This window comes from Palaemon carinicauda, chromosome 20, assembly GCF_036898095.1.
Source record: "Palaemon carinicauda isolate YSFRI2023 chromosome 20, ASM3689809v2, whole genome shotgun sequence".
Lineage (NCBI taxonomy): Eukaryota > Metazoa > Arthropoda > Malacostraca > Decapoda > Palaemonidae > Palaemon > Palaemon carinicauda.
In genome coordinates, this window is record NC_090744.1 from 37648678 (window position 1) to 37664633 (window position 15956).

Below are 15956 nucleotides of genomic sequence, written 5' to 3' on the forward strand. Positions count from 1 at the left end.
GATAATAAGCAATATTATACTTCAGGTAGTTGACAATCCATTTTTAAAGAAAACAAAAATTACTTGATGCTAAGCCCAGTCTCCAGTGATTGATAGACTCATATTTCTCTCAAAAGAATCTTGTTATATCCGTTTCCCATCAAAATTTCTCTTCATCCCTTATAATCTGAAAATTTTGAGAATGCACTAACAGCAACTGTTAATATTGTATATATATGGTAAAACACTAATCACTTCACAATTATCCAATGTGCTATTCTAAATTTTACTTCATCAATTCTTTCTTTCAGGTTTTATATCAGTATTTACTGATTCAATGCAAGTAAAATATGCCTCTATAAACTATCTTTTTAAATTTAGTTTAATTTAGTTTTCATAGATATAGGCCTTTAGTCATAACAAATTGCAACTTAGGATTTAGGTGTATTGGTTAAAGTATAGAACTACACAGAAGATTTGGAAACCTAACAACATTGTAACATTCAAACTTCCCTCTTACGTACCTAACATAAGAATGGTTGAAAAAAAATTAATTTCTAGAATATTATGCTAGCCATTTCACTAAGACTATGATATACTAATTGTGGTTAACATATTACATAATGTAATAAATTTTACCAATTATAATGCTTGAAATGTTTCAAGTTGTTCAGCATGAAAAATCCGATGATACGCATCATAAAATCTGTGAATTATAAAAATGGCTACCAAAGAGTAAAATAAACCCACCTGTTTCTTCTTTTCTTCTTTGTTCTTAAGGCGCTGATCTTCTTTGTGTGCTTTGACCATCTCAGTGAGGTTGGCAATAAACTCATCGGTCTGCGTGAGGAGATACGCCAATCGTTTGTCTTTCTTCTCATCAATGAGCTTACGATAACCTTCTTCATCCTCCAACATGAGGCGACGCAGACGTTCTTTTTCTATGCGCTCCTGCTCCTTCTGCTTCTCCCGCTCCGCATTCATGTGATGCATTAGCAACGCCTTGTTTAGCTTGATGATCTTTTGAGTATTCTGACGATGGAAGTCCCTGAAATGAAAAACTGCTGTGAGACCAATATCAATAGGAAACCAACTCAAACAAAAGTTTTGTCAAGTCCAGCATAACAACAGTATAGACACAAAACTACCATTAAATCATTATGATAAAAATGCAGCTTGATATATTACAACAGTATATAGTGTATCTCCACTATCACAGAGCAGAAGAAATTTGCTTGGTAATCCAAGTCATAAATTAGCTACCCTCATATTTCCAAGCTATCAACAATGAATGATTCTGTTTATCAAATATTTAGTTGCTAGCATAGCTTGACAAAGAATGTTGTCTGATGATGCATTTAGTAGAGGACTTCCCTTCAAAAGGTGACACACTGTGTGAAGGACAAAAACCTAAATTTTCGACGCAGTTGTTGCTCAGTATCTTGATTTGATTGGGTTAGATTTAAGAATTTGGGCCGTAAGACCCAGAGCTGGGGTTAAGAAGGCTAGTAAGTGCCAATAATCAAATGGGGAAAACCTGCAGTTCCACTATGAAGTAAAAATTAGAAGGTTAGACAGCAAAGTGGGAGAGAGGAAGTACCGAGATAGGTTAGAATGCTAAAATGTGGTAACGACTGGGGGCTTTGGGACGCTGCAAACCCACAAAGTAATGCCTGTTGCACACCATGAAAAGTGTATCGATGGCACTATCCCACAATAGAATATTCAGTATGCTTCTTCCTTTATATTTTTAAAAATAGATCACAGCTCTATTTCAAAGGAAAAAAGGGATCATAGAAATCCAAAGATAATTGCAGTCACTTAAAAAAAAAATCCTATACAAACAATGCAAACACAATACATACTTGAGTTCTCTGCCATGCTGTAACACAGCATTTAGGTATTCCTGGTGCTTCTGCCGTTTCTTGCGCTCCGCTTCCAGTTTTTGCTGCTTCTCCAATTTTTCTGTGATACGCGCTTCTCTCAACCCCTGTCGCTTGGTCCTCTTGTAAGCCTTGATGTTGATGGCAGTTTCAAGGGTTGTGTCCTTTCTATTGCACCCAACAACCTTCAAAGTAGTCAAATGATAAAAATATACATCTCCCTACTGGACAACTTCGGATTTTTTATATTAAGAATCATAAATCTGTTAAACATTTTGTAGTTTTCATCTCCATACAAACCTGAGATCTTTAATAGGAGTATGACTTCAGCAAACCTGAAAATGGCTAAGCTTTCCATTTAGGTACTGCCAATCTGATCTACAACATAGGACTTGCAGGGAGATTAAAAATTGAGTGATTTGTTCCTATACATATTACAATCCTTCAACCTTTAATAAGAGACTACAGTAATTCTTATGAGGACAGAAGTCCCTTTAATTTAACAGGCTAGTTTACTGAATCGGGAAATATTCAATGTACTCTGACCCTGTAACAGGAGTGAAAAACATGACTCCTGTCAACCTCCTCGGAGTGAAGATGTTGCAGGTGTTGGGCTAGATCTTCACCAGGAACTGGTACAAAGTCATCGAAGAATAAAGGATTATGAATGTCAATGTATAGCCATTATGAGAAATATGTATGCATACTTTCTATCCATCCTTAATGGCCATTTCAAACTTCACAGAAGTCACACTACTATAAAAGTAGAAAGATTGTATCACTTATAGGAACAAAGGCCAATTCAAGAAGGCAGAAGAAAGGTAAGTTCTACAAATTCTTATATAAAAAGAATTCTAATCTATACAATTATTCAAAGATTAATATTCTTCTTCTACAAAACATACATAACTAAAAATTCTTCACAACATAAAACCATACTTCAACTAATCTTAATCAAACAAGATGTAAAAAGCATGTGTTAGGATAGGAAATGAAGCGAGCGATTGGTTTCCGGTGAGAGTGGGGCTGAGACAGGGATGTGTGATGTCGCCGTGGTTGTTTAACTTGAATATTGACGGAGTGGTGAGAGATGTGAATGCTCGAGTGCTTGGAAAAGGATTGAAACTGGTGGACGAAAATGACATGAATGGGAGGTAAATCAGTTGTTGTTTGCGAATGATACTGTACTGGTTGCAGACGCGGAAGAGAAGCTTGGCCGATTAGTGACAGAATTTGGAAGGGTGTGTGAGAGAAGGAAGTTGAGAGTTAATGTGGGTAAGAGTAAGGTTATGAGATGTACGAGAAGGGAGGGTGGTGCAAGATTGAATGGAGAGTTACTTGGGGAGGTGGATCAGTTTTAAGTACTTAGGGTCTGTTGTTGCAGCAAATGGTGGAGTGGAAGCAGATGTACGTCAGAGAGTGAATGAAGGATGCAAAGTGTTGGGGGCAGTTAAGAGAGTAGTAAAAAATAGAGGGTTGGGCATGAATGTAAAGAGAGTTCTGTATGAGAAAGTGATTGTACCAACTGTGATGTATGGATCGGAGTTGTGGGGAATGAAAGTGATGGAGAGACAGAAATTGAATGTGTGTGAGATGAAGTGTCTAAGGAGTATGGCTGGTGTATCTCGAGTAGATATGGTTAGGAACGAAGTAGTGAGGGTGAGAAAGAGTGTAAGAAATGAGTTAGCAGCTAGAGTGGATATGAATGTGTTGAGGTGGTTTGGCAATGTTGAGAGAATGGAAAGTGGCTGTCTGCTAAAAAAGGTGATGATTGCAAGAGTTAATGGGAGAAGTACAATAGGAAGGCCAAGGTTTGGGTGGATGGATGGAGTGAAGGAAGCTCTGGGTGATAGGAGGATAGATGTGAGAGAGGCAAGAGAGCGTGCAAGAAATAGAAATGAGTGGCAAGCGATTGTGACGCAGTTCCGGTAGGCTATGCTGCTTCCTCCGGTGCCTTGGAAGACCGCGGAGGTAGCAGCAGTAGGGGTTCAGTGTTATGAAGCTTCATCTGTGGTGGATAACGGGGGAGGGTGGGCTGTGGCACCCCTAGCAGTACCAGCCTAACTTGATCGAGTCCCTTGTCAGGCTGTGAGGAACGTCGAGAGGAGAGGTCCCCTTTTCTGTTTCATTTGTTTGATGTCGGCTACCCCCCAAAAAATTGGGGGAAGTGCCTTGGTATATGTATGTATGTATGACAATACTAAATGAAACTTTGGAAAACAAACATACCTCAGCACGTAATTGGCGTTGAAAATTTAAAAGTCGTAAGGCTCTAAGTTCAATTTGGGCTTTCATCTTCAAATCTTCTGCCATCGTAGCTGGGAGACCACTGAGTTCATCTATGCGATGAGCAATTCGAACAGCCAACCTGTGAAGGACCAATTATTAGGTAAATCCAATGTAAATTAGTACCATTATAAACACAAAATATGAAAATGAAAATAAACTATTTCCTTAAGCCCCTTATGAAAAGCAATTGATAAAACCTTACATGAAGTCTTAACAAAAGCCTACACCACTGATGATGCTGACTCCTCAAATTTACCCTGTTTTTAAATGACACAGGGATCCCTTCCAAGAAATCACTTAAATAACAAAGGAAATTAAAATACAGTACTGAAACTATTCAAAACCACTAATTTAAAAAATGGAGCAAAATTGGATTTTACCAGATTAACCAATTTCTGTAAAGGTATTTGGATATTCTAAATTTAATAAAAAATAAAACATCTAAAATTAACTAGAGATCTGTAATAGGAATGTCTTCAGCTAGCTGAAATTCAGATGTCGGTAGTCAATGGCGGGGATCTTGGGATTGAGGAAAATCGAGAGAAGTTATATTTCTCATCCAGAGAGGGAAGGAGTTGCTGGGAATGCTGATAGATAATACAACAGCAAGCCCACTCCAGACTCGGAAAGGTAACTAGAATTTTTCTCTTGCAACAAAACCAGCAGCACAACACTAGCAATAGCTGCTTGGACATCCTACACATATACCAAATAGTCTTACATATTCTTTACAGATTCTCCTCTGTCCTCATACACCTGAAAACACTGAGATCACCAAACAATTCTTCTTCACCCAAGGGGTTAACTACTGCACTGTCAGTGGCTACTTTCCTCTTGGTAAGGGTAGAAGAGAGACTTTAGCTATGGTAGGCAGCTCTTCTAGGAGAAGGACACGCCAAAATCAAACCATTGTTCTCTAGTCTTGGGTAGTGCCATAGCTTCTGTACCATGGTCTTCCACTGTCGTGGGGTAGAGTTCTCTTGCTTGACGGTATTCTATCTTATTTCTCTTCCTCTTTTGTTAAGTTTTTATAATTTATATAGAAAATATTTATTTTAATGTTGTCCCTGTTCTTAAAATATTTAATTTTTCCTTGTTTCCTTTCCTCACTGGGCTATTTTCCCTGTTGGGACCCCTGGGCTTGTATCATCCTGCTTTTTCAAATGGGTTGTGACTTAGCAAGTAGTAATAATAATAATAATAGTCATTAGTGTCTTAATTCCTAGATATCTTCCATCAGAGATCCCCATGTGGTGTAGGGAGACATTTGTCAGATACCAACAATCAGCCTAACCTTATAGTTCCGGTGGAACAAGGGGCACAGAACAACATAGTTTGGTGGCTAAACAATGAGAACCACATCAAGAGCACTCCCTTGGAGTGTACTCCCATGGAAATGCTTCTTTTTACAGACATGTTGAAGGAGTGATATGTACACCATAAGAATCAGACCACTTTCATGTGTTTTTCCAATAAAATGCCTGCCCATAAACCAGGGGGAAATGAAGGCAGCTTTATTGATAATGCAATCATTCCCACAGTATCTTGACAGACTACTCGGCTACATTAACGAGGAACAACAATATCATATATCAGCATAAGGAAGCACTGTGACGGAGCAACACTCCAAGCAAGCCGACTCTTAGGCACTAGACAACGCAGTGAACTGAACAAAAAGGTCCATGCTGGACAAAGGTATGCAATCGTCAACAAGCTCAGGTGCCAGGGAAGTCATTGGTGCAGTGTTCATCATCATCAAATGGTAAAGAAACTCCTGAATTTGTGGGATTTCTCATCAATCACTTCAACTAGAAATGTCCCATGCCTGTACAGGACTTAGTAGCATCCTCAGAGGATGCTTTATAACTCATGTGAGATAAAAGTAATGTCTGTAAAATTTCCGTCTTTCTGCCAGTTATGAGGGTTATTCAAAGAACGAATGTAAAGCATTGTTTATATAATGAACGGGATGAAGAGTAAACTGTAGTAACTTGCAGAATGGCCTTGAATGACTTCGTGCACATTCTTCTCCTCCATCCCTTTCACTTCCACTACCAAGGCTAGAGCTTTCTACACTTCAAAGGGTACCAGTTGAACTTCTTCATTGTGCATGTCAGGGGGAGTGGATGTTGGTCCTCAAAGGCACTAAACAACTATACCAAAGAAACTTACTCCAGATCGGTCAAACCATGTTGCCCATTCTCACTTTTTACTTTACTTACTTTGATGGCTGCTTTTCCGGTCCCATACAGCAGGGGAACCCTCTCTCTACAGGACATCCACTGTCGTTTTACCTTGTTCGTTCAGAGTATTTAATGTTTCATATCGCGTAATGTTCATTAACTGTTAAACTGTCACTGTTGTACGACTGTCATTAAAACTAAGTCCAACGTATGCCTAGTTAAAGTAGTTGTACAGTCGATATTCTTCACTAGTCGATATGATTCTAATAACTCACTAAATGCCAAAGCCTCAGGATCTGATGCGTCATCCACACAAAAATTCAAGTCTCCACAGATAACTAATTCGTTTTTCTCCATGATAATCATCTCAATGAGAGCACCGAATTCTTCAAAAAAGATACTAGTGTTTGTTCTAGAAGGTTTGTAAATTGTTACAAAGGATATTTTTCTGTTTTTTTGGCGTAAAGTTTATTTCTATATATTCAAAGCTTGTTACACTAGTTCTTTTTAGCATTTTGAGATTTGAGTCCGACAACCCAACCAGACCTACCTTCTCTCGGTATGTGAAAGAAGGCGTGTGTGTGTGTGTGTGTGGGGGGGGGGGGATTTCAGTGATCTTTGCCTTGTCCAAGTTATTTAACCATGTTTCAGATAATGCTAGCATATCCAAATATTTCTCGTTTATCAATTCTTGAATTTGAATAGTCTTATTACCTACAGATTGTATATTTACATAGCCACATTTTATGACATCCTTAGTAACCATGATCAGTATTTTCTGCTAGTCTTTTCAATTCCAAGTCATAAGCTTTGCAGTCTTTAGAATTTACTATGTGGTCACTTGGTTTGTTTAACTTGTGCAGTTTATACACTGACAATTGCGAATTACACTCCTTGGTGGAATGTTTTCCTGAAGATGGTGGATTACACCTGATCCCTTTGAAGGCATGGCTGCAGCCATCTTTGCAAAGCCATGATCCTTAAAGGCTACTGCACATTGTATTAGAGAATCATAACTACCAGTCCTACGCTTTGCCACAGCTGCCTCAACTTCACTCTTTGGAAACAGGAGATGTGGCCTGGAGCACAGTAACATTCCTCTGTTCCACTGTCGTCTCTGATCAAAGCTGGTGAGAGAAAAAAAACAAAGTGCAGCTCTTTTCTTCAAGACCCTGAGGAGTTCCCATAGGAGATAGGACCTGTGGTTGTCCTACAGCGGGAGATGTTGGCTCATGAACCGTAACCAGAGAGTCGGATCCAATGTAGTACTGTCTAGCAAGTCAAAAGACCCCATAACTCTCAAGTGGTAATATTGAAAGGAATTGTTTTTGATGGTTTTTAATTAAAGAAAGACCTGACCAAAAGGGACAAAAAAAAAAAAACAAGGAAAAAAAAAACCCAACCTCAATTACCAGATGTTTTTATGGAAGGGGAATTCCCCCGTCAGCAATTACTCCTCCCTTCCTCCCCACACCACCATCCACTTACAATGCCATATCGCAACAAAAAAGTTAAGTTTTCTCATGTTAAAATGACATTTGTTTTCGTTTTTTATTGAGAATTTTATGCTATATGCTATTATATCTAATGTTTGTGTAAAAACTACATAACTGCATCACTTTTTTATGCTAATAGCGAATCAACTGGGGCTTGAAATGCATTATTCACTTCTACATTATTTGTAATGGGAAATAAGGATTCAGTATTCGAACGAACTGGTATTCCACTATTTTTCTGGAACGAATTATGATCGAATCCCGATGTATTACTACAATAGTTAGGTTATGAGGATTTCTTTGTTCACAAATGGATTTCTACCTTTTTTATTTTCCTACTTCTGTAATCACAAAATAATTATTGCAAAACTAAGACAGTATAAGCTTACTTAAAATGAAAATATTGTACATCAAAGCAGAGCGCAAATTATCCTTGGCTTATTTAATAAATTTGAGCTATAAGGCCAAGAACTGGGGCAAGGAGGTCATTCCATACTAAGGTGACACTGGAAGAAATTCCCAGTTGCACTATAAGTAATAGTAAAAGAGACAGACGCAGAGGTCAAGTAGAAAGCTAAAAAATTCAGCAGCTTGGGGGAGGTAGGGTCACTACAGCCAGTTTCCAGTAATGCCCAGAGTACAGTACATTCATCGACCTCTACCAGAAATTCCTCCTTTGGATTACAGGTGAGCCGAAGAGTTCACTTATCATCTCTCAACTACATAACTTCATTTAAACAAACCATTCAACATTGTTCAAAGCCAAAACAATGATGGCTTAAATTAACTTTCTACAAATACCTTACGTAACTTGTAAATCTATAACCAATAAACTATGAACAAATGTGAATCCATTATCTATTTTATGACTTATCTATTTTATGACTTACCTGTTTTCTCTTTCCTGTAGGAGTATCAAAGGATCAATTCCAGTAGGTTTCTGAATAGGTGTGACACGACTAATTTTTCCGCCTGGTGCAGTGACTGGACCTCCAGGTGCAGCCTGGGGCATCTGAAATATCAAACAAATTTACTCATCTCCCCATTTTTTTCTTTTCAACATCATTATAGTTAATATTTTTCTGTCAGATTTTCACTTGATGTTCACATGAGTTCTCTGCACCTAGTACAAAAGAGGAAACAAAGTAATATATGTTCGGAGAGTACTTTCAAGTTTAATTCTTTAAAACTTGAATTCAAAATTTCTAAATTCATGGTAACACAATTTCAAATAGTTTGACTCTCTCACTCTCTCTCTCACTCTGGAAAAGCAAGATGTTCTAAGCTTAGGGCCCCAACAGGACAATATCCCAGTGAGGAAAGGAAACAAGGAAAAAAAAAATATTTTAAGAACAGTAACATTAAAATAAATATTTCCTATATAAACTATAAAAATTTTAACAAAACAAGGGGAAGAAAAATTAGATACAACAGTGTGCCCAAGTGTACCCTCAAGCAAGAGAACTCTAACCCAAGACAGTGGAAGACCATGGTACAGAGGCTATGGCACTGCCCCAGACAAGAGAACTATGGTTTGATTTTGGAGTGTCCTTCTCCTAGAAGAGCTGCTTACCATAGCTAAAGTCTCTCTTCTACCCTACCAAGAGGATAGTGGCCACTGAACAATTAAAGTGTAGTAGTTAACCCCTTAGGTGAAGAGGAATTGCTTGGTAGTAAGTGTTTTTAGGTCTATGAGGACAGAGGAGAATCTGTAAAGAATAGGCCAGACTATTCGGTGTATGCGTAGGCAAAGGGAATGTGAACTGTAACCAGAGAAAAAGATCCAGAGTAGTACTGTCTGGCCAGTCAAAGGACCCCATAACTCTCTAGCGGCAGTATCTAAAAAGGTGGCTGGTGCCCTGGCCAACCTATTGTAAATGAATTTGGTTTGTATTCTAAGAAAATTCAAATAACTTTCTGGAATTGCGATCAATTACTACGAGGATACAATCCCTCCTCATTTACATAGTGATTTACTTCTTTGGTGGAGCATTTTGTTCATGAAAAGACTGGTATTTTCTTTCTTATGCTGTAAAATGTTATTTTCATTAGTAAAATAAATTTTTGAATATACTTACCCGATGATCATGTAGCTGTCAACTCCGTTGCCCGACAGAAATCTACGGTCGGGATACGCCAGCGATCGCTATACAGGTGGGGGTGTACTCACCAGCGCCATCTGTGGTCAGGTACTCCAGTACTTCTTGTCAACAAGACCTCAATTTTCTCCTCGGTCCACTGGTTCTCTATGGGGAGGAAGGGCGGGTCCTTTAAATCATGATCATCGGGTAAGTATATTCAAAAATTTATTTTACTAATGAAAATAACATTTTTCAATATTAATCTTACCCGATGATCATGTAGCTGATTCACACCCAGGGTGGTGGGTGGAGACCAGTATACATGTTAACAAAGAAGCTAAGTATCCCGTATTTCATTTTATTAGTTATTCAAAATAACAATATAAAATAAATAAGTACCTGGTAAGGAAGTCGACTTGAACCATTACTCTGCCTTTAATAAGTACGTCTTCCTTACTGAGCGTAGCGGTCCTCTTAGGATGCTGAACGACTCTTAGGTGCTGAAGTATAAAGGGCTGCAACCCATACTAAAGGACCTCATCACAACCTCTAACCTAGGCGCTTCTCAAGAAAGAATTGACCACCCGCCAAATCAACCAGGATGCGGAAGGCTTCTTAGCCGACCGTACAACCCAAAAACAACAATAAAAGCAATCAAGAGAAAGGTTAAAAAGGTTATGGGATTATGGGAATGTAGTGGCTGAGCCCTCACCTACTACTGCACTCGCTGCTACGAATGGTCCCAGGGTGTAGCAGTTCTCGTAAAGAGACTGGACATCTTTGAGATAGAATGATGCGAACACTGACTTGCTTCTCCAATAGGTTGCATCCATAACACTCTGCAGAGAACGGTTCTGTTTGAAGGCCACTGAAGTAGCCACAGCTCTCACTTCATGTGTCCTTACCTTCAGTAAAGCAAGGTCTTCTTCCTTCATATGAGAATGAGCTTCTCTAATCAGAAGCCTGATGTAGTAAGAAACTGCGTTCTTAGACATTGGTAGCGAAGGCTTCTTAACAGCACACCATAAGGCTTCTGATTGTCCTCGTAAGGGTTTTGACCTTTTCAGATAGTACCTAAGAGCTCTGACTGGGCAAAGTACTCTCTCCAGCTCGTTACCCACCAAGTTGGATAGGCTAGGGATCTCGAACGATTTAGGCCAAGGACGTGAAGGAAGCTCGTTTTTAGCCAAAAAACCGAGCTGCAAGGAACATGTAGCCGTTTCCGATGTGAAACCTATGTTCCTGCTGAAGGCGTGGATCTCACTTACTCTCTTAGCTGTTGCTAGGCATAAGAGGAAAAGAGTTTTTAATGTGAGGTCCTTGAAAGAGGCTGATTGGAGCGGTTCAAATCTAGATGACATCAGGAACCTTAGGACCACGTCTAGATTCCAGCCTGGAGTGGACAACCGACGTTCCTTAGAGGTCTCAAAAGACCTAAGGATGTCCTGCAGATCTTTGTTGGAGGAAAGATCCAAGCCTCTGTGGCGGAAAACCGCTGCCAACATACTTCTGTAACCCTTGATCGTAGGAGCTGATAGGGATCTAACGTTCCTTAGATATAACAGGAAGTCAGCAATCTGGGTTACAGTGGTACTGGTTGAGGAAACTGCATTGGCCTTGCACCAGCTTCGGAAGACTTCCCATTTAGATTGATAGACTCAGAGTGGATGTCCTCCTAGCTCTAGCAATCGCTCTGGCTGCCTCCTTCGAAAAGCCTCTAGCTCTTGAGAGTCTTTCGATAGTCTGAAGGCAGTCAGACGAAGAGCGTGGAGGCTTGGGTGTACCTTCTTTACGTGAGGTTGACGCAGAAGGTCCACTCTTAGAGGGAGAGTCCTGGGAACGTCGACCAGCCATTGCAGTACCTCTGTGAACCATTCTCTCGCGGGCCAGAGGGGAGCAACCAACGTCAGCCGTGTCCCTTTGTGAGAGGCGAATTTCTGAAGTACCCTGTTGACAATCTTGAACGGCGGGAATGCATACAGGTCGAGATGGGACCAATCCAGCAGAAAGGCATCCACGTGAACTGCTGCCGGGTCTGGAATCGGAGAACAATACAATAGGAGCCTCTTGGTCATTGAGGTAGCGAACAGATCTATGGTTGGCTGACCCCACAGGGACCAAAGTCTGCTGCAAACATTCTTGTGAAGGGTCCACTCTGTGGGGATGACCTGACCCTTCCGGCTGAGGCGATCTGCCATGACATTCATATCGCCCTGAATGAACCTCGTTACCAGCGTGAGCCTTCGATCTTTTGACCAAATGAGGAGGTCCCTTGCGATCTCGAACAACTTCCTCGAATGAGTCCCCCCCTGCTTGGAGATGTAAGCCAAGGCTGTGGTGTTGTTGGAGTTCACCTCCACCACCTTGTCTAGCTGGAGGGACTTGAAGTTCATTAAGGCCAGATGAACCGCCAACAACTCCTTGCAATTGATGTGAAGTGTCCTTTGCTCCTGATTCCATGTTCCCGAGCATTCCTGTCCGTCCAATGTCGCACCCCAGCCCGAGTCTGATGCGTCCGAGAAGAGACGGTGGTCGGGGGTCTGAACAGCTAACGAAAGACCTTCCTTGAGAAGAATGCTGTTCTTCCACCACGTTAGAGTAGACCTCATCTCTTCGGAAACAGGAATTGAGACCGTCTCTAGCGTCATGTCCTTGATCCAGTGAGCAGCCAGATGATACTGAAGGGGGCGGAGGTGGAGTCTCCCTAACTCAATGAACAGGGCCAGCGATGAAAGTGTCCCTGTTAGACTCATCCACTGCCTTACTGAGCATCGGTTCCTTCTCAGCATGCTCAGGATGCACTCTAGGGCTTGGTTGATCCTTGGGGCCGACGGAAAAGCCCGAAAAGCTCGACTCTGAATCTCCATACCCAGGTAAACAATGGTCTGGGATGGGACGAGCTGGGACTTCTCTAAATTGACCAGGAGGCCCAATTCCTTGGTCAGATCCATAGTCCATCTGAGATTCTCCAGACAGCGACGACTTGTGGGAGCTCTTAAAAGCCAGTCGTCTAAATAGAGGGAGGCTCTGATGTCTGCCAAGTGAAGGAATTTCGCAATATTCATCATCAGTCGCGTAAACACAAGAGGTGCCGTGCTTAGGCCAAAGCACAGGGCTTGGAACTGGTACACAACCTTTCCATAGACGAATCTCAGGAAAGGTTGGGAGTCTGGATGGATGGGGACGTGAAAGTATGCGTCTTTCAGGTCTAACGAGACCATCCAGTCCTCCTGCCTGACCGCTGCTAGGACCGACTTCGTCGTCTCCATCGTGAACGTCTGCTTGGTGACAAAAGCATTGAGCGCACTGACGTCCAGCACCGGTCTCCAACCTCCTGTCTTCTTGGCTACCAGGAAGAGACGGTTGTAAAAGCCCGGGGATTGATGGTCCCGGACTATGACCACTGCCTCCTTCTGTAGCAAGAGCGACACCTCTTGTTGCAACGCTAGCCTCTTGTCCTTCTCCTTGTAGTTGGGAGAGAGGTTGATGGGAGATGTAGCTAGAGGGGGATTGCGGCAGAACGGAATTCTGTATCCCTCCCTCAGCCACTTCACAGACTGAGCGTCTGCACCTCTGCTCTCCCAAGCTTGCCAGGTCTTGAGTCTGGCTCCTACAGCTGTCTGGAGAGGAAGGCAGTCAAAACTTGCCTCTTGTGGACTTGGGACCCTTCTTGGACTTGCCACGGTGACTGTCTGCACGGGTACCTCCTCTGCTGGAGGTTCTGCCACGAAAGGGCGGGATGAACCTGGAAGCAGGTGTATCAACTGCTAGGGGGCGGTAAGGTTTAGTCACGGAAGGTAAGGTCTTAGCCTTACTATTACTACTATTACTATTACTTACCAAGCCACAACCCTAGCTGGAAAAGCAGTATGCTACAAGCCCAGGGGCTCCAACAGGGAAAATAGCTCAGTGCGGAAAGGAAAAAAGGAAAATAAAATATTCTAAGAAGAGTAACAACAATAAATATCTCCTATATAAACAATAAAAACTTTAACAAAACAAGAGGAAGAGAAATAAGATAGGAGAGTGTGCTCGAGTGTACCCTCAAGCAAGAGAACTCTAACCCAAGACAGTGAAAGGCCATGGTACAGAGGCTATGGCACTACCCAAGACTAGAGAACAGTGGTTTGATTTTGGAGTGTCCTTCTCCTAGAAGAGCTGCTTACCATAGCTAAAGAGTCTCTTCTACCCTTACCAAGAGGAAAGTGGCACTGAACAATTACAGTGCAGTAACCCCTTGGGTGATGAAGAATTGTTTGGTAATCTGTGTTGTCAGGTGTATGAGGATAGAGGAGAATATGTAAAGAATATGCCAGACTATTCAGTGTGTATGTAGGCAAAGGGAAAATGAACCGTAACCAGAGAGGAGGATCCAATGTAGTACTGTCTGGCCAGTCAAAAGACCCCATAACTCTCTAGCGGTAGTATCTCAACGGGTGGCTGGTGCCCTGGCCAACCTACTACCTACGTGCAGAAGAAGCCATGAGGTCATGCGTATCCTTCTGGAGAAGAGAGGCAGCCATCTCCTTAATTAACTCCTCCGGAAACAGACACTTGGAAAGAGGAGCAAACAGCAACTCTGACCTCTGGCAAGGGGTGATACCAGCAGATAAGAAGGAGCACAGATGTTCTCTTTTCTTGAGGACCCCTGATACATAAGAAGCCGCAAGCTCGCCAGACCCATCCCGTATTGCCTTGTCCATGCTGGACATGATCAGCATGGCTGAGTCCTTGTCAGAAGGGGAAGTCTTCCTGCTTAAGGCTCCCAGACACCAATCGAGGAAGTTGAATATCTCGAAGGCACGAAAGACTCCCTTTAACATGTGGTCAAGATCTGAAGAGGACCAGCAGATCTTCGAACGTCTCATAGCCAACCTGCGGGGAGAGTCAACCAGACTTGAGAAGTCGGCCTGGGCAGAGGCAGGAACCCCCAAGCCAGGTTCCTCTCCCGTGGCATACCAGACGCCCGACTTAGAAGCCAGCTTGGGAGGAGGAAACACAAAAGAGGTCCTTCCCAGTTGCTTCTTGGACTGCAACCAATCCCCCATAACCCTCAAAGCTCTCCTTGATGATCTGGCGAGAACAAGCTTGGTGAAAGCAGGCGCAGTAGACTGCATGCCCAGAGCAAACTCGGAGGGAGGAGAACGAGGGGTTGCAGACACAAAGTGTTCAGGGTACAACTCTCTGAACAAAGCAAGGACTTTGCGGAAGTCTAAGGAGGGTGGCGAAGACTTGTGTCCTTCAACATCAGAATGAGGATCATCTAGATGAGCAGCTTCATCCTCAGAAACCTCCTCACCCGACAGTTGAGTTGTAAGAGGCAAAGGCAGAGCAGCAAGCTGAACGGCTGAATCCTGCAGAACGGGTGCATGCGTACCTGCGGATCCATCATCATGCCTCTGCTGGACAGACTGTGAGCTGGCAACAACAAAAGCAGAGGGCCGGTGTGAGGGAGGGTCTGCGGTGGGCTGAGGAGCATGCGGTGTGGTATGCAGAGCATGCTGTAAGGCATGCGGCTCATGCTGCATGGCATGCGGCTCATGCTGCATGGGATGCGGCTCATGCTGCATGGTATGCGGCTCATGCTGCATGGCATGCGGCTCATGCTGCATGGGATGAGGCTCATGCTGCATGGGATGAGGCTCATGCTGCATGGTATGAGGCTCATGCTGCATGGAATGCGGCTCATGCTGCATGGTAAGCGGAGCATGCTGTAAGGTCTGCAGAGCATGCTGCATGGGCTGAGGAGAATGCCGCATAGTGCTGGAACCCGGCAACTCCCGATGCGGCAGCTCACGCATGTAAGCAGAAGGTGCAGCACGAACATGCGTCTGGCAGTGAGGACTGCGCAACGGTGGAGGAGCTCTCTCAGGAGGAGGGGTGTTAACCTTCTCTGCCTGATACTCCTGCATAAAAGCCGCAAGCTGAGACTGCATAGTCTGCAGCATGGACCACTTAGGGTCTACTGTGGTAGGAGCAGAGGCCTGTTGAGGGACCACTCTACCTCTCTTGGGAGGTGTGCAGTCATCAGATGACTGCGGCGAG

At 42.6% G+C, this 15956-nt stretch overlaps 1 protein-coding gene across 4 annotated transcripts in view; it reads right to left on the reverse strand.

Moving 5' to 3' along the window:
- The window catches only part of brm (ATP-dependent helicase brm), a 136364-nt gene that overhangs the window by 85990 nt on the left and 34418 nt on the right, over positions 1-15956 (reverse strand). For all 4 annotated transcript variants that reach the window (XM_068395055.1, XM_068395054.1, XM_068395052.1 and 1 more), the window contains exons 4-7: positions 8721-8842; positions 4092-4230; positions 1845-2047; positions 730-1027 (exon numbers count right to left, since the gene is read on the reverse strand). In XM_068395055.1, coding sequence (XP_068251156.1) covers positions 730-1027; positions 1845-2047; positions 4092-4230; positions 8721-8842 — 762 coding nt within the window. The remainder of the gene's footprint in view (positions 1-729; positions 1028-1844; positions 2048-4091; positions 4231-8720; positions 8843-15956) is intronic.